Below are 25,559 nucleotides of genomic sequence, written 5' to 3' on the forward strand. Positions count from 1 at the left end.
AAGGGCAGAGTATTCGTGATCAGTATCAGGCACCAGACTGTATGGCCCCTTATACCTTTTAATGCGCAGCCCATAAGAGTGAGAATTTTATACATTAACGTGTTGGATTGTTGTTTATTTTAAAGGCACAGAAAAGCAGTGATTTTCTGAGTCCTCATGTAACATTTACATTAACACCTTTTGATCAGTGACGACAACAAGATCTCCTATAGACCTGCACTTACCTGACAATATGGGAGAGGGTGACTTGTTGTTTTCAGTAGTGAAACACTGATTATCACCATCATTTCTAGTAGGAGAATCTTTCTGCCTGTTTAGTAGAAGAAAAATAAATAAATTACAAGTGAAAGCAAAGAAAAATAAAAAGACTCCTTTTTTATGGGCAATTAGGACACTTGGACAAAATGAAGGGTATACCTTGCACAGAACTGCCTTCTGTCAGCAAGAATGAAGAATAACTAGTAATAAAGGGTTTTAATGAAATAGAAATGAAAGGCTGGTCACAATGATCAACTCACCAGTGTTATGACAAGCCAGACCCCACAGTGATCATCAATCATGGAATGGTGGATTCTAGATTTAGTATTGTGTCATATGCAACTTGTATTTGGTATTCTGAAGATTTGTCCGTACTATACCCCATAATAATAATCTACTCACACGTCTGAGTGTTTTGTGCTGGTCTGTAGAGAACAATCTGGAGATGGCTCATGATCTTCATTGCTCATCATCCTGGTATTGGTTGCATATAGCTAAAATACACAGAGTAAAATTAAATATATATATAGAGAGAGAGTTTTTATATTATTTTAGTTATAGTTTTGTGGATTTACTGATCACATACTTACCTTAGAAAGTCTTTGAGAAGATGACGCATAGTTTAGGCTTTCTGGCCAATCACTGACTTCACTTGTGTCACTCTCATCTGAATCTATATGTTTGAGTCTCTCAATACAAGCTACAAAATACAAGTATTATCAGAGATTATTAATATAATCACAGACCATCACCATGTTATTACTAATAATGATGGGAACATATTGTCACATAAAATAAAAGACAAGACAAACGGCAGCTTTAACCAGATGACGTCTCATTCTACTTACTGGGAAAGTAGTGGGTGTCCTCCTCTGACCTAAGAATTGGCCTAAACTCTGGCTCCTGATTTTCAAGATTCTCAAAATCTAACTCACTCAGGAATGGATGACTCTTGATTTTATTTGCTCCTCCTGGAAACGGAAGACAAGAAAAAAGTGATCCAGACAATATTAGGAAGACTGTACATTTTATGGTAATCTAAACTGAAGACATAGCAGAGCCAAAATATACTGTAAGTCAAGGCATGAAGAATGGGAAATAGACAAGGAGGTAACGCAGAGACCTCAGTGCTAATCCTCATGGAAATTATCTATTTGTCAGGGCACAGTGGAGTTATAAGTCATTATTAATACTACTATATACATTACCTGTCCCGAGTCTAAGGTTGGGACTTTTTCTGAGCAGCTGAGTAATGAAGTTTTCAGCATCGGGATGAACAGCATGATTTTGAAATTTCAAAATGATGGATTCTGTTATATAAAAAGTAAATGTTACAGAAAAGAAAGTCTCTATATTTACTATAATTTAAAAAACTATCAAAAACAACAAGTAACTAAACCAAAGTATGAACCTAACAACTCAACCAAATTACTATGGCATCACACAGCATTCAGATTATTTTACTTACCTGTTATGATTCTGAGGAAAATCTCATCTTCGCATCTTCCTTTAAATGGCAAATCGCCGGTAAGAAATTGATATGTGATGATTCCTATTGACCACCAGTCAATAGGCCTTCCATAGCCCGTTTTTAAGAGGACTTCTGGGGCCATATAATCCAAGGTGCCGCTCCTCTGGAAACCAACAGAACAATGAGAAGATGATCAATGAAAATTACTGTGACAAATAATATCAGTGTAAAAGTTTTCTATGTGAGAAAATATCAGAAATAGATCAGATCTGTGAAGAATAAGTTTTTAATCTATAGCTAACCTCTTTATCACGGAACTCTTTGGCGATGTCTTTAGTTCGAGCCTTGTAAATGTCTGATGTTGGTCTCATGAGTCCGAGTTTTGAAAGCCCAAAATCGGTGACTTTGATATGTCCAGTTGATGATATTATAAGGCTGTGAAAGAAAAGATATTGTCAGCCCTAAGTAAAAACCCACAGACTGTACACCAAACTATAACTGTCTCTCCCTTTATTATACTGCAGCGTTCACTTACTTTAAAGGCTTCAGGTCTCGGTGAACCACACCAAAGCTGTGCAGATATTCCACAGCAAGAACCGTTTCTGCAACATACAAGCGGGCCAAGGAGAGCGGTAAACGGCCATAAACCTTTAAGAGACTGTCACAGTCTCCTCCTAGAGCAGAAAGCAAATATGACAGGTGAGGGTTTGTTACAATGTAAATTACACATGATGAGTGTGAATGAGAAATAAGGTGAGACATTGGGGCATGGAGTCAATCATAGAGATACACTGTGTGATGTAGAGCGTATACTGTATACTGCAGAGTAATCCTATACAAAAAGAGCTGAGATCTGCCCCCTGCTGGTAAACTCTTACATTACACTGTCAATATCTGACAGCGGCATTTACAGCAGGTGACCTGGAGGCGAGCTGCTCTAAGCACTCATCGCCCCCATTCCATGTCAGTGGTTTGCTATGGCTGCTGAGTGTCTGCGGAAGACTACTATCCTTGCCATTATGGTACTTCTGTGACAGTCACTGTGTAGCTTGGCTTCATAGTGGACCAAGATTTTCACCATATTCTGCAATGCCCATATTGCAGTACATAGTATTTACGACTATATAATCACAAGTTCAGGTCCCTTATGGAGACTAAAAAATAATAAAAATATTTGGGGAAAGAAAATAAATATAAAATCACTTTTTCTCCATTCAAAATAAATAATATAAAAACAAATAAACTCAGATGGAATTGCAGTGTTTTTGATCGCCTAACATAAGAAGAAAAAAATGCAATAAGAAGCAATGAAAATTATTATCTGTCAGAAAGAGGCAACCCTCCAAAACTGTTCTTCTGAGCATGTAGATTAATGACATATAAATACATTGATAGCTTTATATATTTAAGCAGAAATGGGCTGGATAGAGATACAATGGATATGTCTTACCTGCTCCAAAGTCCATGACCATACACAGATGTCGTTTAGTTGGGAAGGAACAAAGCGTGGAGACAACAAAGGGACAATCAGCGAATATTGCAATGTCCCTTTCCAGGTAGGCCATTTCAAGATACTCTGGACGATCCAGGTTACTCCGGTCTTGTTTCTTCATGGCGAATACCTTGTTTATGTCTTTATGACGCACTAAGTGGACGGCCCTGTAGAGGAGAAAAAGCCATAATTTATACAGAATTCTTACTAACTGTCTATATTTCAAATGATCTTCTGTCCTAATAGTTAATAGTGATGAGCGAGTCGTTACTCAAGATTTCTGAGCATACTCGGGTGATCTCCAAGTAGTTTGGTCGTGCTCAGAAATTTAGTTTGTGTCACCGCAGCTGCATGATTTGTGGTTGCTGGACAGCCTGAATACATGTGAGGAGGATTGTGTGTTTGTTAGGAAATCCCCACATGTATTCAGGCTGTCTAGCAGCCACAAATCATGCAGCTGCGGTGACATAAACTAAATTTCCAAGCACATCCAATACTCGGAGAACACCTGAGCATGCTCGGAAATCTCGAGTAACGAGTATACTCACTCATCACTAATAGTTAATAATAGATGTATGGCCGTCACTAGAAATCAATGTCTGGAAATACACAAAATAACTCAGCATGAATGATCACTTATGGGAGGTTTTCATCCATATCACATGATAACTGAGCTGAATCATGACAAATACCGTATTTTTTGGACCATAAGACGCAGTTTTTTCCCAAAATTTTTTTGGGGAAAATGGGGGTGCATCTTATCGTAGCAATATACTTAGAAATTCTGTTGCAGCAGTCTCATGACGGTGGTCCCAATGCAGCCTCCCTGTGCTCTGTGGTGCGGTGGGGTCGGGGCTCTGTAGTGTTGCTGCAGCGGGGCTCTGCTGCGTGGGGGGCTCCACCAGCATTTTGTTAAAGCCTGAAAGCCCCCGCAGCTGCGTTGCTGCAGCGCGGTGTCCTCCAGAAAGATGGCCGCTGGGAGCGGCGCATACTCAAATTCAAATCACGGCAACGAGATCTTGTCCCGAGATCTCGGGACAAGATCTCGGGACAAGATCTCGCTGCGGAGATCTGAAACTGAGCAGCGGCCATCTTTCCGGAGGCCCCTGGCGGCCATCTGTCAGGAGGCATCCGCGTCGCAGCAACTGAGCTGCGGGAGGCTTTCGGGCTTTAACGAAATGCAGACGGAGCCCCCCACGCAGCACAGAGCCCCGCTGCAGCCACACTACAGAGCCCCGACACCACCGCACCACAGAGCACAGGGAGGCTGCATTGGGACCCCCGCCACGGGACGCCGCAACAAGATTTTTAAGTATATTGTGACCAGAGCACAGCCACCCCACGGACACAGCCACCCCACAGAGCACAGCCATCCCACGGAATTCAGACTGTAAGACGGACCCCCATTTGACACATTATTTTTTTCCCCTATTTTCCACCCCAAAATTTGGGGTGCGTCTTATGGTCCGGTGCGTCTTATAGTCCGAAAAATACAGTAGATGTGGACTAGATGACTAGATGTAGAATAGATCTAGTGCAAAGTGGTACCGATAACAACAGCTCAACACATAAAAAACAAGTCTTTACAAAGCTCTATGGGATGAAAAAATAAAAATGTTACATGTCTTGGAATACAGTAGCATTTAGATGTAGACTCATATACAGGAATTTCCCTAAGGCAGGACATATAGAAAGAGGCATCATCATAAGGAGTTTGGGAAAAATGTAGATTATACATAACGCTCACCCAAAAGCTCCACTGCCGATCTCTTTGATCTGGGTATAGTCGCTTTTACTTGGTTTTCTCATAGGGGTCAATGATCTGACAACGGCCTAGAAGAATAAGAAATGACAATGAGACATAAAAGTTGCAGGAAATTAAAAGCTGCAGATGCAGGAACTTCTCTACATTATGACCCCGCTGATTACACTGCAGCAGATGTAGAGGACATGATAGCAGCAGAACGCTCCCCAGACACTATTATATTATAGGGATATCCTCCATACACATATATCATTGTATGGAGGGGATGGTAAGGGACATCACACAGAGGAGACAGGAATAATAATAATAGGTCCAATCTACATTAAGAATAGCATTAACCCACTGTACTCTGGGGTGTAACATGTGATGTGTAATTCATACCCCGTTATCTGATGATATACAGATGTTTTCTCTGATACTTACACTGGCAGATTCGGGGATCTCTGGTGTCTCAGATATTCCACCGTCAGCAGTTGCCGGCTCAGTTGTCTCTAATATAATGATAAAATAATGAGACATCATGTATTAGACGATATCAGAACTGAATATATAACACATCGATATAAGGAAGGAAAGACAAGTAAATGGCATAATACTAGTTCTATGGATATTCTGCACATACTGGATATACTTATGGCACATCCATAGATAGATATACTCTACCATAAATGTGTGATTGCTTGGGATCTGACAGTGACTTGGATGGGGACCCTGTGAGGTCCTCTGTGCATTTTGGGGCTGAGAAGATCCCACAAGAGAGAACCAGAGGGGTTTTCAGATTTGCATGAGCCCTCTCCATTATAGTCTATAGGAGGTTCAGGAGCCGTCACCGGCCTCATACAGAGGATGTAGAGTAAATTTTATATTCTCTGGTGTCTCCATAATATTAATATTTGTAGGAATGCAAGATGATCAGCTTACCTTCAATCAGATCGCTTTTTAGCCCTGGCTCACTGGTATTGGGGTCAGCGATATTTCGGTGTTGCCCCTCTTTGGAGTCACCCTCCGGTGTTTCCTGATGGATATAATATGCGCAATTAATATAACAATTCACAAATGCTAAATTGCAGTACACAAAAGACAGAATGGACTAAAGCTGGATTTACATAATGGCGGGGAATATACACGGCCGCTCCGTCCAGTAAATCCACATTAATATATAAGGGACTTGTATATACGACAGTTCTCCAATAACATCTATTACCAGAACTGCAGCATTTACAAGAAGGAAGATTGTGAAGATAAAGCGAGACCGATGTGATATGAAAGGTCCGCACCACTGAGCACAGTACAGACTGTCCCCACCGAGGATGGAGCAGAGACAGGCTGCCATAAAAAATCCTGTATCTGCCTGGAGCGGACAGGGGGCTTCTATAATGAGAAATATGACAATCTGCTATGACTAGTAATCTGGAGAAGATCAGACAAGAAAGACATGAGATATAGAAGATGACGGATTCTTACCAAAAGCTTCAGTGAGCGGGCAATATGCCGTAGTACAAACAGGAACTGTGCGGCCAATTCTTTAAAAAAGGTCAAATCTCCATATTGGGACCTTTCTTCAGCCTATAAAAATGGAAATAAACAAAAAAGGAAAATCATGAGAGAAAGTAGAGAATATAGGACGCTATTTATGTCATCATTTTACTCCTGCAATCTACAGCTACAATTACTACATATATGGATATTTCTTATAAGCTATAAATTATATTGCTCTTGGCCAAAATACATATTTCATGTAAATAAACTTGTATTTTGTGAATTTTATTCATTATTGTTTCATGTGCTGTGAATATTATCCATTATTGTTTTATATGCTTTGCCCAGATTGTCTGTTGCCTGTTGTACTAATGTCCTGATGTTCATCTGTAAATGCTCAAGATATTCTGAGCTTATACGACCTTGTTGGTGTTTGGTCAGGCAGTCGCTCACTAGCTTCACAACCAGCCGGTAAGTGAAGCTGAGGACGCCATCGGGTAGTGGTAGCACTTTGTCAGGGGCATAGGTGGTAAGAATCCCCTGGAGTAGTGCCAACACCTCAAGTATATCTGAAGAAATTCCAGACATTTCAAGCAAATCCAAGCGCAGTCAGTATATCAACAGCTTCACAGCCAATCACTGACAACAATGACACCTGGGCAGTAAGCACTTGGGCAGGTAGTGGTGGTGCATTATGATGTCATAATGGAATCTTGTGGTGGAATGTTAACATGTCATCAGTGATGTCATCATGGAATCAAGGATGGAACCTTAACCGATTTACAACTTTGAAAGTATAGGTACGTCCAAGGTCGTGTCCCTGTCTTTTTTAGGCAGCGACAGAGCCCGCATCTCTACCCGCACATGACAGTTGATGGTGTGATCAGCTGTCATGTCCTGCAAATAGATGCAGATGGATTTTGGCTGTCAACCACTTAAATGCTGCTGTTAATCACTAACAACGGCATTTAAGACGTTCGGACCGAAACCGTGTCTCAAGTCTCGCTCATCAGAGCCCTTGTCCCATGATTCTGGGGTTGCAATGGGTTATCATAAAAGCCGGGGGTGTGCAGAAGACCAGTGTGCCTGTCCATTGATCATCTTTTATGAACACCGACTCATTGCCGGCGTTCAGATTTTTTTTTTCCACCACTTAAATAGAAAAAAAAAGGACCTATACATGTTTGGTATCTGCATTCGCGTACTGTCCTGTAGAATCATATTACCAGGTCAGTTTTAGCATTTAGTGAATTGTGGAATTGCACTTTTTTACAATTTCACCTCACTTGAATTTTTTTCCCGTTTTCAAGTACAATATATGTAATCTATAGTGTCATTAAAAACTACAACTCGGCCTGCAAAAAACAAGCCCTCATAGGCTATATTGATGGTCAAAAAGTGTTCTGGATCTGAGAAGAAGGGGAGCAAAACAAAGAAAGCACAAAAACGGAAAATTGCAAGGTGGTGAAGGGGTTAAAGGGGCATCTAACCATAAAGGGAGGTTGCCTAGCAACATTCTAGTAACAATTAAGTTGGCAACATTATGGGTTGAGCATCAGAACCAGAATCAGGGAAAGACGGAAAACCATGGCTTTGCTCTTCTGATCAGGCTTTTATATCCATCTTTCCCACCCAAAATTATTTTAACCAGGTTTTGGATGCTAAATATTGTTTACATGTGTAACCATTTCCTTTTTTTTTACATATTGTGACCAGGGTGGACTGGGAGTAAAATTCAGCCCTGGCATTGAAGAGCACGCGGGCCCACGCTATCACCGCCCCCCTCCCCAGCTTGTATTTTATGAATATTATCCATTATTGTTTTATATGCTTTGCCCAGATTGTCTGTTACTTACCTGTTGTACTAATGTCTTGATGTTCATCTGTAAATGCTCAAGATATTCTGAGCTTATACGACCTTGTTGGTGTTTGGTCAGGCAGTCTCTCACTAGCTTCATAACCAGCCGGTAAGTGAAGCTGAGGACGCCATCGGGTATTGGTAGCACATTGTCAGGGGAATAGGTGTTAAGAATCTCCCGGAGTAGTGCCAACTCCTCAAGTTTATGTGAAGAAATGTCAGACATTTCAAACAAATCCAAGCGCAGTCAGTATATCACCAGCTTCGCAGCCAATCACTGACAACAATGACACCTGGGCAGTAAGCACTTGGTTAAGTAGCCGCGGTGCATTATGATGTCATAATGGAATCTTGGGGTGGAATGTTAACATGTCATCAGTGATGTCATAATGGAATCTGAGGATGGAATCTTAAAGGGGCATCTCACCATAAAATGAAGTTGCCTAGCAATAATTAACGTGGCAACATCATAGACTGAGCATCAGTTCCAAACTCAGTCCAGGAGGGAAGAACTATGGGTTTGATCAGTGAGGCAGGCTTTTACATCTGTCTTTTCCCCCATAAAATTTGTTAAACAGAGTTTGAACGCTAAATGTTCTTCACTTCTGTAAACATTTCCTTTTTCTGGATATTGTGACTTGGGATGGACTGGGACTAAAATACAGCCCTCTGTGTTTCAAGCCCATGCTGACGCCTCCCCTTTCCCTAGATTGAGGTCTCTAATACTAATTTTATCCTGCCTGGAGGAAATCAATAATTTACTATTATCTATATTTATGGTGCTTGAAACTCTAGGTTCAAGCAACATATTGTAATCCGATTTCTTATATTTATAGTGCTTTGAAGAAAACACTATCATGTAATCCGAACGACGCTGCTAACTTATTATAGTGGTTTGAAAAAACCACTATATTGTAATCCGAACGCTGCTAACTTATTCTTCTTCTTATTATTATTATTAAGTTGATTTCCGCAATTAATACAGCCCGAACCGCTACACGCACAGACTCCGTTGAGGTGTCGTTTCGAAGCCAGCATCCATGAGAGGTGTGCTAAGTATTTTTCGTGTCGATCGGATTTGTAGTTTTTGCGCAATTTGCGTTTGAAAATTTTTTTTCCCGTCATTGGAATGCACTGTCTCCAATGCTTTTCAATAGGAAATGGCAAAACGTGCCCTGAGGCGATTGAAATGACAGTTGAGGTCATTGATATGCGCAGGCAGACCCAGTTACTATGCCAACGCCTACGAACTTCACTTGAACCCCAGCACAGAGCCTCTGCCACATAATATCAGCTCTTAAAGCGAAACCCACAGCACAAATGCAAATCTAGCTTCATCACATGACACATGCCCCTGAGAGAGAATGTGTGCGCCAAAGTGGATTTAAAAGAAGCCCAGTGAGCCAAAGTAGCTCTTAAAGGGCCAACGCGCCAAAGTGATTGTTAAAGGGTCAGCGCACTCAAATGAGTCTTAAAGGGCCGACACACCAAATCGGAGACTGAGCCACCCCGGCCTCCAAATCGGAGGCTGAGCCACCCCGGCCTCCAAATCGGAGGCTGAGCCAACCCGGCCTCCAAATCGGAGGCTGAGCCAACCCGGCCTCCAAATCGGAGGCTGAGCCAACCCGGCCTCCAAATCGGAGGCTGAGCCACCCCGGCCTCCAAATCGGAAGCTCATCGACCCCGGCCTCCAAATCGGAGGCTCTTTGACCTCGGCCTCCAAATCGGAAGCTCAACGACCCCGGCCTCCAAATTGGAGGCTGAGCGACCCCAGCCTCCAAATCTTACCCAGAGTGGCCCCACCCACCAAATCAGACCCAGAGAGGCCACACCCACAAAATAGGAGCCTGAGGGATCCCGGCCAACAATTCAAGCCCTGAGGGGCCCCACACTCAAAATCGGACCCTGAGGGGCCCAATCAACAAAATCGGACCCTGAGGGGCCCCAGCCACAAAATCGGACCCTGAGGGGCCCCACCCACAAAATCGGACCCTGAGAGGCCCCACCCGCAAAATCAGACCCTGAGGGGCCCCGGCCATAAAATCAGACCCTGAGGGGCCCCGGCCATAAAATCGGACCCTGAGGGGCCCCGGACACAAAATCATACCCTGAGGGGCCCCACCCACAAAATCAAAGCATGAGGGGCCCCACCCACAAAATCGGACCCTGAGGGTCCCCACCCATAAAATCGGACCCTGAGGGGACCCACCCACAAAATCGGACCCTGAGGGGCAAACACCCACAAAATCCGACCCTGAGGGGCCACACCCACAAAATTGGACCCTGAGGAATCCCGGCAACTAATTCAAATCCTGAGGAGCCCAGGCCACCGAATCGGATCCTCAGGGGCCCCACCCACCAAATCAGACCCTGAGGCCAAAGTGGCCCCTGAGAGGCACCCACATTTAAAACGGATCCTGAGTTGAAAGTCTTGCAGGGGCAGCAGGCAAGTCTCTCTTAAAGGGGCAGACCGGGCACCATTTCAAACCACTATCTGTACTTCCTTCAGGAAATACACATCTAGTATTATTATTATTATTCAGTTGATTTTCCGCAATTAATGTTGCTCGAACCGCTACCCGCACAGACTCCGTTGAGGTGTCGTTTCGAAGCCAGCGTCCACGAGTGGTGTGCTAAGTATTTTTCGCGTCGTTCGGATTTGTAGTTTTTGCGCAATTTGCATTTGAAACTTTTTTCCCCGTCATTGGAATACATTGTCTCAATGCATTTCAATAGGAAAATTTTGCCATATGAAGACATGGGGCAGCTTCATCACATGATGCATACCCCTGAGAGAGAATGTGCCCCAAAGCGGATTTAGAAGCCCAGTGTGCCAAACTGGCCCTTAAAGGGCCGACGCGCCAAAGTGATTTTTAAAGGGCCGGCGCACCAAAACAAGTCTTAAAGGGCCGGCGCGCCAAATCGAAAGCTAAATGACCCCAGGCTCCAAATCTGAGGCTGATTGAACCCGGCATCAAAATCGGAGGCTGAGCCACCCTGGCCTCCAAATCGGAGGCTGAGCCACCACGGCCTCCAAATCGGAGGCTGAGCCACCCCGGCCTCCAAATCGGAGGCTGATCGACCCCGGCCTCCATATCGGAGCCTGATTGACCCCGGCCTCCATATCGAAGCCTAATCGACCCCGGCCTCCAAATCGGAGGCTGAGCCACCCCGGCCTCCAAATTGGAGGCTGAGCCACCCCAGCCTCCAAATCAGAGGCTGAGCCACCCGCCCTGGCTAGAAAATCAGACCCTGAGGGGCCCCACCCACAAAATCGTACCCTGAGGGGATCTGGCCACAAAATCAGACCCTGAGGGGCCCCGGCCACAAAATCGGACCCTGAGGGGCCCCACTCACAAAATCGGACCCTGAGGGGCCACATCCACAAAATCGGACCCTGAGGGGCCACATCCACAAAATCGGACCCTGAGGGATCCTGGCCAACAATTCAAGCCCTGAGGAGCCCAGGCCAAGGAATCAGATCCTGAGGGGCCCCACCCACCAAATCAGACCCTGAGGCCAAAGTGGCCCCTGAGAGGCACTCACAGTTAAAACGGATCCTGAGTTGAAAGTCTTGCAGGGGCAGCAGGCAAGTCTCTCTTAAATGGGCAGCCCGGGAACCATTTCAAACCACTATCTGTACTTCCTTCAGGAAATACACATCTAGTTATTATTATTATAGCGCCATTTATTCCATGGCGCTTTACATGTGAGGAGGTTCTTCTTTACCTCTCTCACCAAGGCTCTTCTCCCATGATTGCTCAGTTTGGCTGGACAGTCAGGTCTAGGAAGACTTCTGGTGGTCCCAAACTTCTTTTATTTAAGATTTATGGAGGCCACTGTGCTCTTAGGAACCTTGAGTACTGCAGAAATTCTTTTGTAACCTTGGCCAGATGTGTATGCCTTGCCACAATTCTGTCTCTGAGCTCCTTGGCCAGTTCCTTTTGACCTCATGATTCTCAGTTGGTCAGACATGCACTGTGAGGTCTTATATAGACAGGTGGGTGCCTTTCCAAATCAAGTCCTATCAGTTTAATTAAACACAGCTGGACTTCAATAAAGGAGCAGAACCATCTCAAGGAAGATCACAAGGAAATGGACAACATGTCACTTAATATGAGTTTCTGAGCAAAGGGTCTGAATACTTATGACCATGTGATATTTCAGTTTTTCATTTTTAATAAATTTGCAATAATTTATACATTTCTGGATTTTTTTCAGTCAAGATGGGGTGCAGAGAGTGAACATTAATGAGAAAAAAAGAACTTTCTTGAATTTACCAAATGGCTCAAATGAAACAAAGTGAAAAATGTAAAGGAGTCTGAATACTTTCCGCACCCACTGTAAAACAAGACAGTCACAAATAAAATAATGAATTGGATGTAAACGACAATTTAAAAAAAACTGCAAAGAGCATAAAACTAGGCAAGAAATAGGTGCAAAAGCAGTGATGAAATAATGAATTGGGTACCTAGTAGCTGATCTGCAGCTCTTAGCATAGGGCACTACATACTGAATGTGGATGTTCTGGTGATTTCCATTCACAACCACCACAGGAGTCAATAACAGATGATCGGAGGGAGCCTTGGACTGTCACCTGATGTGATATTGATGACCTATGTTAAGGTTAGGTCCTCATTATTATAGGTATATGCCTTGACAAACCCTTTAATAATTAGTGATGTGTCGTTCCAAATCAAAGAGCCGGCACCCCAGTGAGAGCTACTAAATTCTCTCAATGGGCATATAATGCTGGTGTTCGGTGGCTGAAATCCCGCCCACCCGAACCAACCTTTCCCATTCATCAATTTCATTGGCTTGTTACAAGTAGGCGGTGTTTCTGTCGCGAGTGGCAGGTGTTTGATTACGTTAAGATTAAATTAAGAGGCTGTTCACCTACAGTGAACACATTTCATGGGGATACATTTAGGATTCTAAAGAGGCAACTCTTTTCGGTAAGCAGACCCAAGTGATCCAGAACACCAAGAGCCGGACTGCCCATCACTGGCACTTATAGCCTGCTATGGGCCAACAATGTAAGTTCTGGTGCTTTGAATATTATATAGAGACACAGCTCTATGGGATAACATTTCTCCTTGTGGCGAGTGACATGCCAGTGAGGTTTTCCCCCATGAAGCACCATTTCTTCTAAGAATACTATCTACCATCCAATGTCACCATTTGCTGGAACCTATGATGTCTACAGGGAGGGAATATAACCCTGTGAAGGACTGTTCCCAGAAAGACAGCTCAAGGGCTCATTTAAAAGGGACTCAAAACTAATAAAGTAGGGACTGTTACAAGATCTGGGAGTTATGCAAATTGTCTCTTCAGAGAGGAAGAGGACTAGAACTCTAATGCCACCTATTGGAAGTAGCAATCCTAGAAGCCAATGTTGACTCTTTAACGAGCCTTGTTACATGATTTAGGATAAAAGCCAAGCCAGAATCTCAATTTGCAGACACTGTGTTTCGGGGTACTGCCCCTCATCAGTGCAAAGTGTGAGATCTGGTTTGGCTGTGTGAGAGGCGTCTGACCGATATCCAAGAAGTATCATTTCTCCTTGTGGAGAATGACATGCTAAGCATGTCGAGGTGAGGAGACTTAAAGCCGCAATGCTCCTCTGGGAAATATGCTAATTATTATGCAAATTGTCTCCAGAGAGGAAGAGGACTAAAACTCTAGTGCCACCTACTGGAAGTAGCAATCCTAGAAGTCAATGTTGACCCTTTAACGAGCCTTGTTACATGACTTTGAGATTCTGGCTTGGCTTTTATCCTAAGTCATGTAACAAGGCTCGTTAAAGGGTAAACATTGACATCTAGGATTGCTACTTCCAGTAGGTGGCACTAGAGTTCTAGTCTTCTTCCTCTCTGAAGAGAATTTGCATAATTAGCATATTTCCCAGAGGAGCATTGCGGCTTTAAGTCTCCTCACCTCGACATGCTTAGCATGTCATTCTCCACAAGGAGAAATGATACTTCTTGGATATCGGTCAGACGCCTCTCACACAGCCAAACCAGGCGCCGCTGTCCGCTAGTAGGCGGCGCTACAAGCAAGGGGCGGGCACGCCGGGCAGAGAGCCGGCTCGGGGGCGGAGCTACCCCCGGCCGTGCGTGCGCTTAAAAAGCGCTAATGTGAAACCGGCCTAAGCGCCTAGAAAAGCGCCAACTGTAAAGCTTTTCCCAGACTCCAGTACATGTCACACTTATGACACATGGATATCATCCATGTGACAGTGTGTAGGACATATTGCAGACCGTGCTGCTGGCAAAAAACTGGCATGTCTACGTGTTTTGCACACGATCCGTTGAAACTCACTGACATGTACGCAGACCCATAGATGTGAATACGTCTATGTGTGCAAGTGTCTCCAGTACGTGTGGAAACTGTCACCACACGTGCTGGAGACACTAATGTGTGAAGGGGCCTAACTTGAAGGAGCTGGAGAGGTTTTGCCTTGAGGAATGGGCAAAAATCCCTGTGGAAAGGTGGAGAAAGCTTATAGAGAATTATCCAAAGCAAAATGCAGTTGTACTTATTGCAAAAGGAGGTTCTACAAAGTACTGACTTTAGGGTGTGAATAGTTATGCACAGTGAAGTTTTCAGCTATTTTGTCCTGTTTACTTCACAATAAAAAAGAAAAACAAATGTTCATAGTTGTAGACATGTTCTTTACATAGACAAAAGCAAACCCTCAAAAAAAAAAGAGAAATTCCAGAATGTGAAGAAGCAAAACCCCAAAAATGCAGAGGGGGTGAATACTTTAGCACGCCACTGTTTGTTGCTTTTTGCAGGGTCCCTATAATGCAGGACTTAGCGGTCCCTGTGTTCCAAAAAGGGGCTCATTGAAGAGCCCATTCATGTTTATGCCAATATATTTAAAAATTACTTTACAACTTATAATTTAACAATCTCCAAAATAATTACAGATTTTACGATGAAAATGTTCTATGAGGATTCCAGAAGAGAGGAGACTTATTAATAAGCACTGACATAAGCCGTGTCTATAAGGATACCGAATACAAGAACAAATGTTATTTCTTTTGGAAATAGTTGGCGTGTGACAAGATTTGGAAACCGCTCTCACTCCTACAACTACTGATTATTTCGTTTCCAGCATTGGGAAGTTCTTCTCTCAGACATTTGTGAGCCCCCTCCACAGTTACGGACCCCTGCTCGGGACGGTTATTCCCATCCTAATGCGGGAAGGATAGAATACTGTAAAATCATAAAGACGAGTTGTAACACAGTCATTTCCTGTAGCTCGATGCCCTGATGTGGCTTTATGCAGCGCTACGCATGAACTGCTCAGGGGTCTGTGATGGCAATCCTGCGCAATATATCGCTGACAGTAGCGATAGCAATGACCAGGGATATCCAACAGATGGTGCGGGCAGCCGGAATACAGATGCTCGTGCTTGTAGAGATGGAGCGGCGGGCACTTACCTAAGGTGGCAAGGAGGGATCTTGGCGGTGCCCTCTGGAGCTTCTAATACATCTGTACATTGAAAAGAAAAATGCCCATCAATCAATGAGAGAAACGTATTGACATTTTCTGCGGAATAAATATTGTATGCGTATGAGCCAAAATGCACAGAACACAACAAATGCCACAAGGCTTTAAGAGATGAATGATACAGGAGAATACTGTACATGTCCCCCACGTAGAATGACTTTCCCACGGTGTACAAACACATCTCTGCTACATCAATACAAACACCCGGCTCTCCCAAATATTTGGTCAGATATTCAGTAACATCCTGCTGGGACCAAATATTTAGGTAAAAGTTCAGTAAACAGATGGTAAATGTCTACAATGTGTTATTTTTCAAACTGGTAATAAATTCATCATGCATTTAAAGGGACTGTCCTCTTTAAGAAACCCTTCTATCATAGACTACTGTAGCAATACAGAACAAGTGTTACTCAGGCCTCTGTATGACACGGCCGAGCGCTGTGTGATGTTTAATCAGAGAGCACACGGCCCAGTGTTACACTGTGGGGCAGTGCAGGTCTGTGAATATATACTCATGCTAATTCAGGTACATCCGATGACCATGCGCCCTCACACAAGTCTGTGTGTGAGAAACATCAGACTGCACTCAGATGACATCCGAGTGCAGTCTGATTACCGCAGATGCCAGCAATGGAGGAGATGGAGAAATTACGTTCTCATCTTCTCCACACTTGTGACAAGATTCTCTCACAAGAGACAATCAGATCACACTTGGATCAGAGTTTGATCCAAGTGTCATATGCATATGGCTCGCATGAGAGAATCGACAACGGTGTGAGCGAGCCCTGAAACTCCATGTCGCAAGAGAAAATGACATGTTCCAGATTTGAAACACGCACCGCACATCAGGCTACAGATCGTTAAAAAAACAAAAACTACAATGGGCATGAGATTTCTATTTCATCCACTTTGCTGGAAAAGTAAGTTGCAGCATCAAAACCTCATAGTGGGAACTTAATAGGGTATTCCCCATCACTAAGACCCTACCCCAATATGTATAATAATAATAATAGCAAATACCTCCAATTAGAAATGTAGTAGTTACTATATGAGTGGATGTGACAGATTGTTTGCTGCTAGTGGTTGTAACCATGGAGACCTAAGCTACTGCAATGCACTAAGCGACATAGTGAATCAGAAGAACTACACTACATTGCTAATTGGAGATATTTGCTAATATTATTATTATCCCTACTATATATTGGGATAGGATTTTGGAGATGGGAATACCCCTTTAACCTCAAAAGGTCTCTCTTTGTCTGCAGCACGTCCATCACATTGACAGCACTGCAGCTAATCAGTGGTGACGGAGAACACTCCTGCGATTCTCGGCCAAGAAAATCGGACCGATTTTTCATACGGCAAGTGTGGCACCGGCCTAAGAAAGACAAAACCTCACTTGTATATTCCTAAATAGTCAGGGCTGAGGTTTCTTAACCTTTTGGGTTGATTGACAGCACTGTAATTTTTCAAAAATAAAACAAATAATCAGAAATACAAATTGTGCACATTATATATAAACATCAGCAAAAGTTTGGTTCACCATCCTTCAAATTTGCTATCTACATACCTATCTACCTATCCACCTATCTACAGTATTATCTATCTATCTACTTATCAATCTAAAGTCTCTATCTATCTACCATCTCTCTCACAGTGACATCACAATAAAGCCGATGTCACAAGTGATGTGATGACATCATCACATTCTAGACATTCTATATTCCATTGTTGCAGCCAAAGGGAAATCACTGCCTTACAAACTCCCAAGGGTGAGGCAGCCCCTTATGTTTTTCATGATAAACGAAGCACAAATTTATTCTAAAATGGATAAAGACAGAAGAGCCCAAAGAGATCAGGTTCTGAGAAAAAAGAGAGGAATTAAAGAAGAGCAGGTACCATTGTTCGCTTTAGGGCGAAAAGACTCTATACTACCAGACATGGACACTGACAGCCCAGAAATGGAGTCCAAACTACAAAATCTGGAGGAAATGAGAAAGACCAAAAGACATGAGATCCTAACAGAGAGAAGGAATATGGAGACCCTCATGGAGTCTCACTCTGCAGCCTCTGCTGAGCTTCAGAGGGCCTTTCTTATCTCCCTGAAAAAAATCGGAGATCTGGTCCCTGAAATACGGAAGAGGAACAAAGATGACATCCTCAATAAGCGGAGAAACATCAGCGCAGAGTTAGAGCAGGAAGAGGTTCTCGAAGAACCACCAAGACACGTCACAGTCTCCAGATCTGAAAGTCTGGAGGCACGGAACCTACAAAGAGCGGCAGCCCAGAAGAGGATCACGAACAGCAGAGATTGGGTTGTCCAATGTAGGAGACGTCTCATCTATGCCAAACCCATTATAAATGGGAATGGTGCATTACGGAGGTCCAGGACATCATCTGAGAACATCTCCATCCCAGAGAACAAACAGCTGAGTGATTCTCCACCACACACCTCACCGGATAAAGAAGAGCCAGGTATGATGGAAACTGCTCTGTATAATAAGACTGGGGTGAGGGGGATTATACTCCTAATATTATGTACAGGCCTCACTTATCAAAATTGCAGAAGAACTGTCCTTCTTGTCCATAGCAACCAATCACAATGCGGCTTCATTGTTCTATAGAATGTTAAGAAATGGAATCTGTGCTGTGATTTGTTGCTATCGGCAACAGAAACGCTTTTGCTATTGGACAGTTTTGATAAATGAGAGCCCAAATATTAGACATTTCTGGCTTATTTACATAAAGCTGTGTAAAATTCAAATATTTGCTCTGGAGCTATATTTGTTGACAGGGTAACCTTTGTTTGTTTTTCCTCCCTCCTTTGAAAACCCATAACTATTTATTGCTTAACTATTCTGCCAATTTAGCTGTATGTGGACTTGTGTTTTTTAGTGGACAGAGCTGTAGTTTTCTACACTATTCAATGTTCTGGAAAATGGGGAAAATAATTCAAAATGTGGTAAAATTGTGGAAAAAGTTATTCAGCCATTGTTTTTGGTTTATTGAGTGGTAAAAATGGCCTTCCAAAATGTTTCTCGATGTCAGTTACAACTATGGCAATAATGAACATGTATCTGGTTTTTTTTTTTAATTAAGTGGTGAAAGGAATTTTAGAACAAAAATGTATAGTGTCCCCATATGGCGAGACATTGTATGTTTTTGATAGCTCGATGGTGCTGTGCGAGGACTTGATTTTTGCGTGTCGAGTTCTAGCTATTATTGATACCTTTCCTGGGTAGACCGGACATTGTGATGTCTTTAAATTGCATTTTTTTAGGCGGACACGGCGCCCTAAAAAAATATCACAATCCTGATGTTTCAATTTTCTTTTTCTCACTTCAGTGTTTACTGTTTGGGTTAATTAATGTTATATTTTTGTACATCGGATTTATACAGATGGGGTGATACTAGATATGCCAATTAATATTATTTTTATTATTGTTATTAATGAGGCGGCTAATATATTTTTTTAATTCTTTTCTTTAGTCTCCTTAGGGGACTTGAACCTGTGATTTTTTGATCGCTTGTACTATATACTTGTCATGTCGGACGCTGTTCACACCACAGCATCCGGCAGGCAGAGGTAGTTCCACCTCCAGCCACTATAGCCTCAGTGGCGCCGGCCTGATCTTCAGGCTCTCGGGGGTTAATCCTGCTGGAGACCAGGTTGGATGGTTAGTCACGCCCACGGTCTTTAAATAGTCATACTGGCCTATGGGCGTCGCCGATTATAGCTTGTGTTTCATACCAAGTGGTTCCGGTCTGGAGTGGAGGTGTTCAAGAGAGAGAGATTCATATCTGGTGTCGTATGATCCGTCGTTATCCTTTCTCCTTCCCATATTTGTGTTTAGTTGTGCCCTGTTCACATTACTGTTTATTCCTGTGTGTGTGCGGCGCAGTGCAGTTTAAGTTCTCCCTGTCTGTCATTATTTGTGTGGGAGCTTTGGTGGTGACTTCTCACTGGGTGGAGGGTGGAGGGTTAAGTGCAGGGCTGAGCAGGAGATAAGGAAAGGTCGGAGGCTCAGGCATTTGCACCTTCAGCAAAAACCCTGGGTTGAGGGTCAGACAGGGTTTCCCCTAGTAAAGGGACACCACAGGGGCCCCGGGTCTTTCAGCCTTAGTTGAACTTAGCCCCCGTGACATTATAATCGGCCCACATTTTTCAGGAGTCCATGGATCCATTAGATTCCATAACCCGCCAGTTGGCGGCGCTGTCCATACAGGTCTCCGAGTTGAATGGGGCAGTTCAGCAGCATGGCCTGGTAGTAGCAAAGGTGCAAACGGCATCTGCAGGTATCGGTGCAGAGCCGAAGTTTCCGCTGCCAGAACGATTTTCAGGCGATCGCAGCAAATTTGTCGTATTTCGGGAGGCCTGCAAATTATACTTCCGCATGCGGCCAATATCCTCAGGTAATGAGGCCCAGCGAGTAGGGCTGGTGTTGTCATTACTGAGTGGTGACCCCCAAGCATGGGCATTTTCCTTACCACCTGACTCTGCTACATTTCATTCGGTCGATAATGTTTTTTCTGCCCTCGGGCTCATTTACGATGACCCTGACCGACTGGCTCTAGCGGAATCTAAAATCCGCGCCCTCCGCCAGGGGGAGCGCTTGGCAGAAGACTATTGTTCGGAATTTCGCCGCTGGGCTGTAGACACACAGTGGAATGACCCAGCACTGCGGAGCCAGTTTATTCATGGGGTATCAGGGAGGGTGAAACAAGCCCTCCTGATGTATGAGACTCCGGCATCATTGGAGTCTGCCATGAGTTTGGTGATACGTATTGATCGCCGTTTTCGTCAGGGGGCACAGGAGACGCTACCTCTGGGGGAAAACAGAGGTGCAGGTGTGGTTGAAGTAGATGAGTCCCCTGAACCTATGCAGATTGCTGGCGTGGCACAGGTTCGGCCTCGCGCTCCGGGAGTCCGGAAGTCCGGAGCATGTTTCTACTGTGGTAAAGGTGGTCATTATGTTAACGTTTGCCCGGTACTACCTAAGAGGGTCACACCGGCGGAAAACTGTTAAGCTCAGAGGGTATGGAGGAGACCCAACTGAGCGTATGCATATCCTCCATGATGGTATCTCAATGTATGCTCCCTGCCAAGGTTATTGTCGCCGGCAGAGAGCTACCTATATCAGTGTTTGTGGATAGCGGTTCCGCCACCAATCTCATAGATGAGGAGTTTGCACACACCGCCGGGTTTAAGATTGAAAAACTTCCTCACCCCATACAGGTGGTGACCATTAATGCTGTTCCCCTCCCTCAAGGGGAGATTACTGAGTTTGTGGCAGAGGTGAAACTCCACATTGGGGTCCTACATTCTGAGTCGGTTACATGTAGGGTCCTCCGTAATCTCCCAGCTCAAATGGTCCTGGGTTTTCCATGGCTGTCCAGGCACAACCCGGTAATTGATTGGAAAACTCAGGACATAGTACAATGGAGTGGTTTCTGCCAAGACAATTGCTTGGCCACATGTGTGTCCGCCGTGACGCCCAGCCTGCCGGAGGCTTTGCAGGATTTCGCGGATGTTTTCTCTGAGAAGGGTTGCTCAGAACTGCCTCCACATAGAGCCTATGACTGTGCTATTAGGCTAAAACCCGGGGCCAAATTACCTAAGGCCAGGATGTTTAATATTTCTGGTCCTGAGAGACAAGCTCTGAAAGACTACATCGCGGAGAGTCTGAGCAAAGGTCACATCCGGCCTTCGTCCTCGCCTGTAGCCGCGGGGTTTTTCTTCATTAAGAAGAAAGATGGGGGGTTACGCCCGTGTCTGGATTTCCGAGAGTTAAACCAGATTACTATCCGTGATCCCTACCCAATGCCGTTGATCCCGGATTTGTTCAACCAGGTAGCGGGGGCAAAATGGTTTTCCAAGCTGGACCTCAGGGGGGCGTATAACCTCATAAGGGTCCGTCAGGGGGATGAGTGGAAGACGGCGTTTAACACTCCTGAGGGTCATTTTGAGAGTCTGGTTATGCCGTTTGGGTTGACCACCGCGCCTGCCGTTTTCCAACATTTTATTAATGATGTCTTTGCTCATGTCCTGGGGAGATTTGTGATTGTATACCTGGATGATATCCTCATTTATTCTAGCGATCGGGACACTCATTTGCAGCATGTTAGGCAGGTGTTACAGTTGCTCCGGGAGAACCAGCTCTATGCTAAGCTGGAAAAATGTTTATTTTTTGTCCAGGAGTTGCCCTTTTTGGGATATATTGTGTCCGCAGCTGGTTTTAAAATGGACACCGCTAAGGTGCAAGCGGTGTTGCAATGGGAGAGGCCGGAGAGTCTGAAAGCACTCCAGCGGTTCCTGGGGTTTGCGAATTATTATAGGAAATTTATAAAACACTTTTCGACTGTCGCCAAACCGCTCACGGACATGACAAAAAAGGGTGCCGATCTGGCGAACTGGCCTGAGGTGGCTATACGTGCATTTGAGCGTCTGAAGAATAGTTTTGCTTCAGCCCCCATTCTGGTGCAACCAGACGTGTCTAAACCTTTTGTGGTAGAGGTTGATGCGTCGGAGGTGGGAGTGGGGGCAGTACTGTCTCAAGGCTCGTCCTTGAGCGAGATGCATCCATGCGCCTACTTCTCCAAGAAGTTGTCGCCGGCCGAACGGAATTATGATATCGGCAACAGGGAGTTGTTGGCCATCAAACTGGCTTTTGAGGAATGGCGACACTTCTTGGAGGGGGCGGCTCACCAGGTCACAGTTATCACCGACCATAAGAATCTGCTCTACCTGGAGTCGGCCAAGCGTCTGTCTCCTAGGCAGGCTCGCTGGGCATTGTTTTTTACTCGTTTCAATTTTCTTGTGACGTACCGTCCCGGGGCTAAAAACACCAAGGCGGATGCTTTGTCTAGGTGTTTTCCGGGGGGAGAACCTCGGGAAGAGCCGGTACCCATCCTCCAGAAAGGGGTAGTGGTCTCGGCTCTCACGACTGAGGTAGAGGCGGAGATTGCCGAGGCCCAAGAGGAGGTACCACCAGGACTTCCCGCCAACAAATCATTTGTACCCCTGCATCTTCGGCCTAAGGTGTTGAAGGAACACCACGATTCGGTACTGGCTGGTCACCCAGGGGTGAAGGGCACCTTAGAGCTGGTATCGCGTCGTTTCTGGTGGCCCAAAATCCGGCAGGACGTGGTCTCGTACGTGGCAGCTTGCATCACGTGCGCTAGGGCTAAGTCACCCCGAACCCGTCCTGCTGGCACGCTACAGCCTCTGGGGGTACCCAATAGGCCATGGACAGAAATCTCCATGGATTTTATCACTGACTTGCCAGCCTCGGCAGGGAACACGGTCATCCTGGTGGTGGTTGACCGTTTTTCAAAGATGGCGCATTTTGTGGCGTTGTCCTCTTTGCCCAATGCTAAGACGTTGGCTCAGGTATTTGTGAAGGAGGTGGTCAGACTCCACGGAATACCGTCTGACATAGTATCTGATAGGGGTACGCAATTTGTGGCGAGGTTTTGGAAAGCTTTTTGCTCAAGGTTGGGGATCAAGTTGTCACATTCATCGGCGTTTCATCCACAGTCTAATGGACAAACTGAGCGCATGAACCAAAATCTTGAACAGTATTTACGATGCTTTGTGTCCGACAACCAGGAGGAGTGGTCTACTTTCCTTCCTCTGGCCGAATTCGCATTAAATAATCACCGCCAAGAGTCATCAGGAGAGTCTCCATTCTTTTGTGTGTACGGTCAACATCCTCAGTTTTGTACCTTACGTCAGGGTGACTCCGGGGGTGTCCCGGAGGAGGATCAGCTAGGAGCCCAATTGTCATCAGTCTGGAGGCGGGTGAAACAGCGTTTGTTGAGCATGAGTGCCAGGTACAAACGGGTGGCTGACAGTAGACGCGTGCCAGGTCCGGACCTGTGTGTGGGTGAATGGGTGTGGTTAGCTACGAAGAACATAAAACTCAAAATCCCTTCTTTAAAACTGGGTCCAAGGTTTATTGGGCCTTTTAGGATTTCTGCCATCATTAACCCAGTGGCTTATCGGTTGGAACTTCCCGCAGTGTACAAGATACACAACGTGTTTCACAGGGCTTTATTGAAAAAGGTGGTAGGCTCTGTGGACACAACGCCGATGCCACCTCCAGTCATGGTGGATGGCGAGTTAGAGTTCGAGGTCGCCAAGGTAGTGGACTCTCGAGTAGTACGCCGTACTCTTCAGTATTTGGTGCACTGGCGGGGGTATGGTCCAGAGGAGAGGTCTTGGGTTCCAGCCTCAGACATACATGCGGATCGGCTGGTCAGTTCTTTTCACCGTCGTCATCCGGACAAGCCGGGTCCTATGAGTCTTGAGGGCCCTGGGGTCCCTCGTAGAAGACGGGGTACTGTCATGTCGGACGCTGTTCACACCACAGCATCCGGCAGGCAGAGGTAGTTCCACCTCCAGCCACTATAGCCTCAGTGGCGCCGGCCTGATCTTCAGGCTCTCGGGGGTTAATCCTGCTGGAGACCAGGTTGGATGGTTAGTCACGCCCACGGTCTTTAAATAGTCATACTGGCCTATGGGCGTCGCCGATTATAGCTTGTGTTTCATACCAAGTGGTTCCGGTCTGGAGTGGAGGTGTTCAAGAGAGAGAGATTCATATCTGGTGTCGTATGATCCGTCGTTATCCTTTCTCCTTCCCATATTTGTGTTTAGTTGTGCCCTGTTCACATTACTGTTTATTCCTGTGTGTGTGCGGCGCAGTGCAGTTTAAGTTCTCCCTGTCTGTCATTATTTGTGTGGGAGCTTTGGTGGTGACTTCTCACTGGGTGGAGGGTGGAGGGTTAAGTGCAGGGCTGAGCAGGAGATAAGGAAAGGTCGGAGGCTCAGGCATTTGCACCTTCAGCAAAAACCCTGGGTTGAGGGTCAGACAGGGTTTCCCCTAGTAAAGGGACACCACAGGGGCCCCGGGTCTTTCAGCCTTAGTTGAACTTAGCCCCCGTGACAATACTGTGATAGAACTGTATATAGCTAAATTAATGTTCTCATATGAAATTAAGCCAGGCTGGTCTTAACAGAAGGAGGAATATGAAAGACAGGGGCTTTCAGCAGGCCCATGTAGTCATTTCAAACAATTGACCCCCTGCAGCTGTGTCCTGGGGGGAGGGGTAATGGCTGCTGGTGCACACAAATCAGCACGGACTTCATTTAAATACCACTGTCAGCTTTGAAATGGTTTAACAGCAGTAATCGGAGAACGCTCTGGTGGCTGCAGTTATAGGCAGGTGGATGCTATGTAATACAGCAGGCATTGGTATGACGCATGCTCAGCTCCTGAGTCCGCTCCATACATTTGCTGCACAACATGACAACCATTTCCATTATGAATTCGCTAAAGGGTTAATAAATCTTGTATCATCCCAGCAGATGGAATGGATAAGATGTCCCACGACACAATAGACATGCCGGCACAAGACCTTGGAGATGCCAATGTACAGATTTCTCCACAAAGAGGACTGGTCCACACAGACCAACCTATGGACCTTTTCAGTCTTGAGCTCCTGAAAGATCTTGGAAAAGGAAACTATGGAAAAGTAAGTGTCAATTTATATTTTTCCGTGTTCCTCAATGTATCCTGAACAGATACACAGGCGGGATGGACTTATTCATTACAGGATGTTCATATGTAATGATACTTGGGATAAACTAGTGACATATTACCCAGTAATAGATGGGAGCTTGGTCTGATCTGTTGTGATTTTTCTCCAGGTCAACTT

The 25,559-nt window shown here is 44.9% G+C and overlaps 1 protein-coding gene across 2 annotated transcripts in view; it reads right to left on the reverse strand.

Moving 5' to 3' along the window:
* Nucleotides 1-25,559, reverse strand: part of LOC141089603 (brefeldin A-inhibited guanine nucleotide-exchange protein 3-like) — a 153,095-nt gene that overhangs the window by 111,164 nt on the left and 16,372 nt on the right. For both annotated transcript variants that reach the window (XM_073576113.1, XM_073576112.1), the window contains exon 2: nucleotides 15,773-15,824. In XM_073576113.1, the coding sequence (XP_073432214.1) occupies nucleotides 15,773-15,824 (52 nt within the window). The remainder of the gene's footprint in view (nucleotides 1-15,772; nucleotides 15,825-25,559) is intronic.

This window comes from Dendrobates tinctorius, unplaced genomic scaffold (genome assembly GCF_039654945.1).
Source record: "Dendrobates tinctorius isolate UK_male_01 unplaced genomic scaffold, ASM3965494v1 ptg000046l, whole genome shotgun sequence".
In the NCBI taxonomy this organism is placed as follows: Eukaryota; Metazoa; Chordata; class Amphibia; order Anura; family Dendrobatidae; genus Dendrobates; species Dendrobates tinctorius.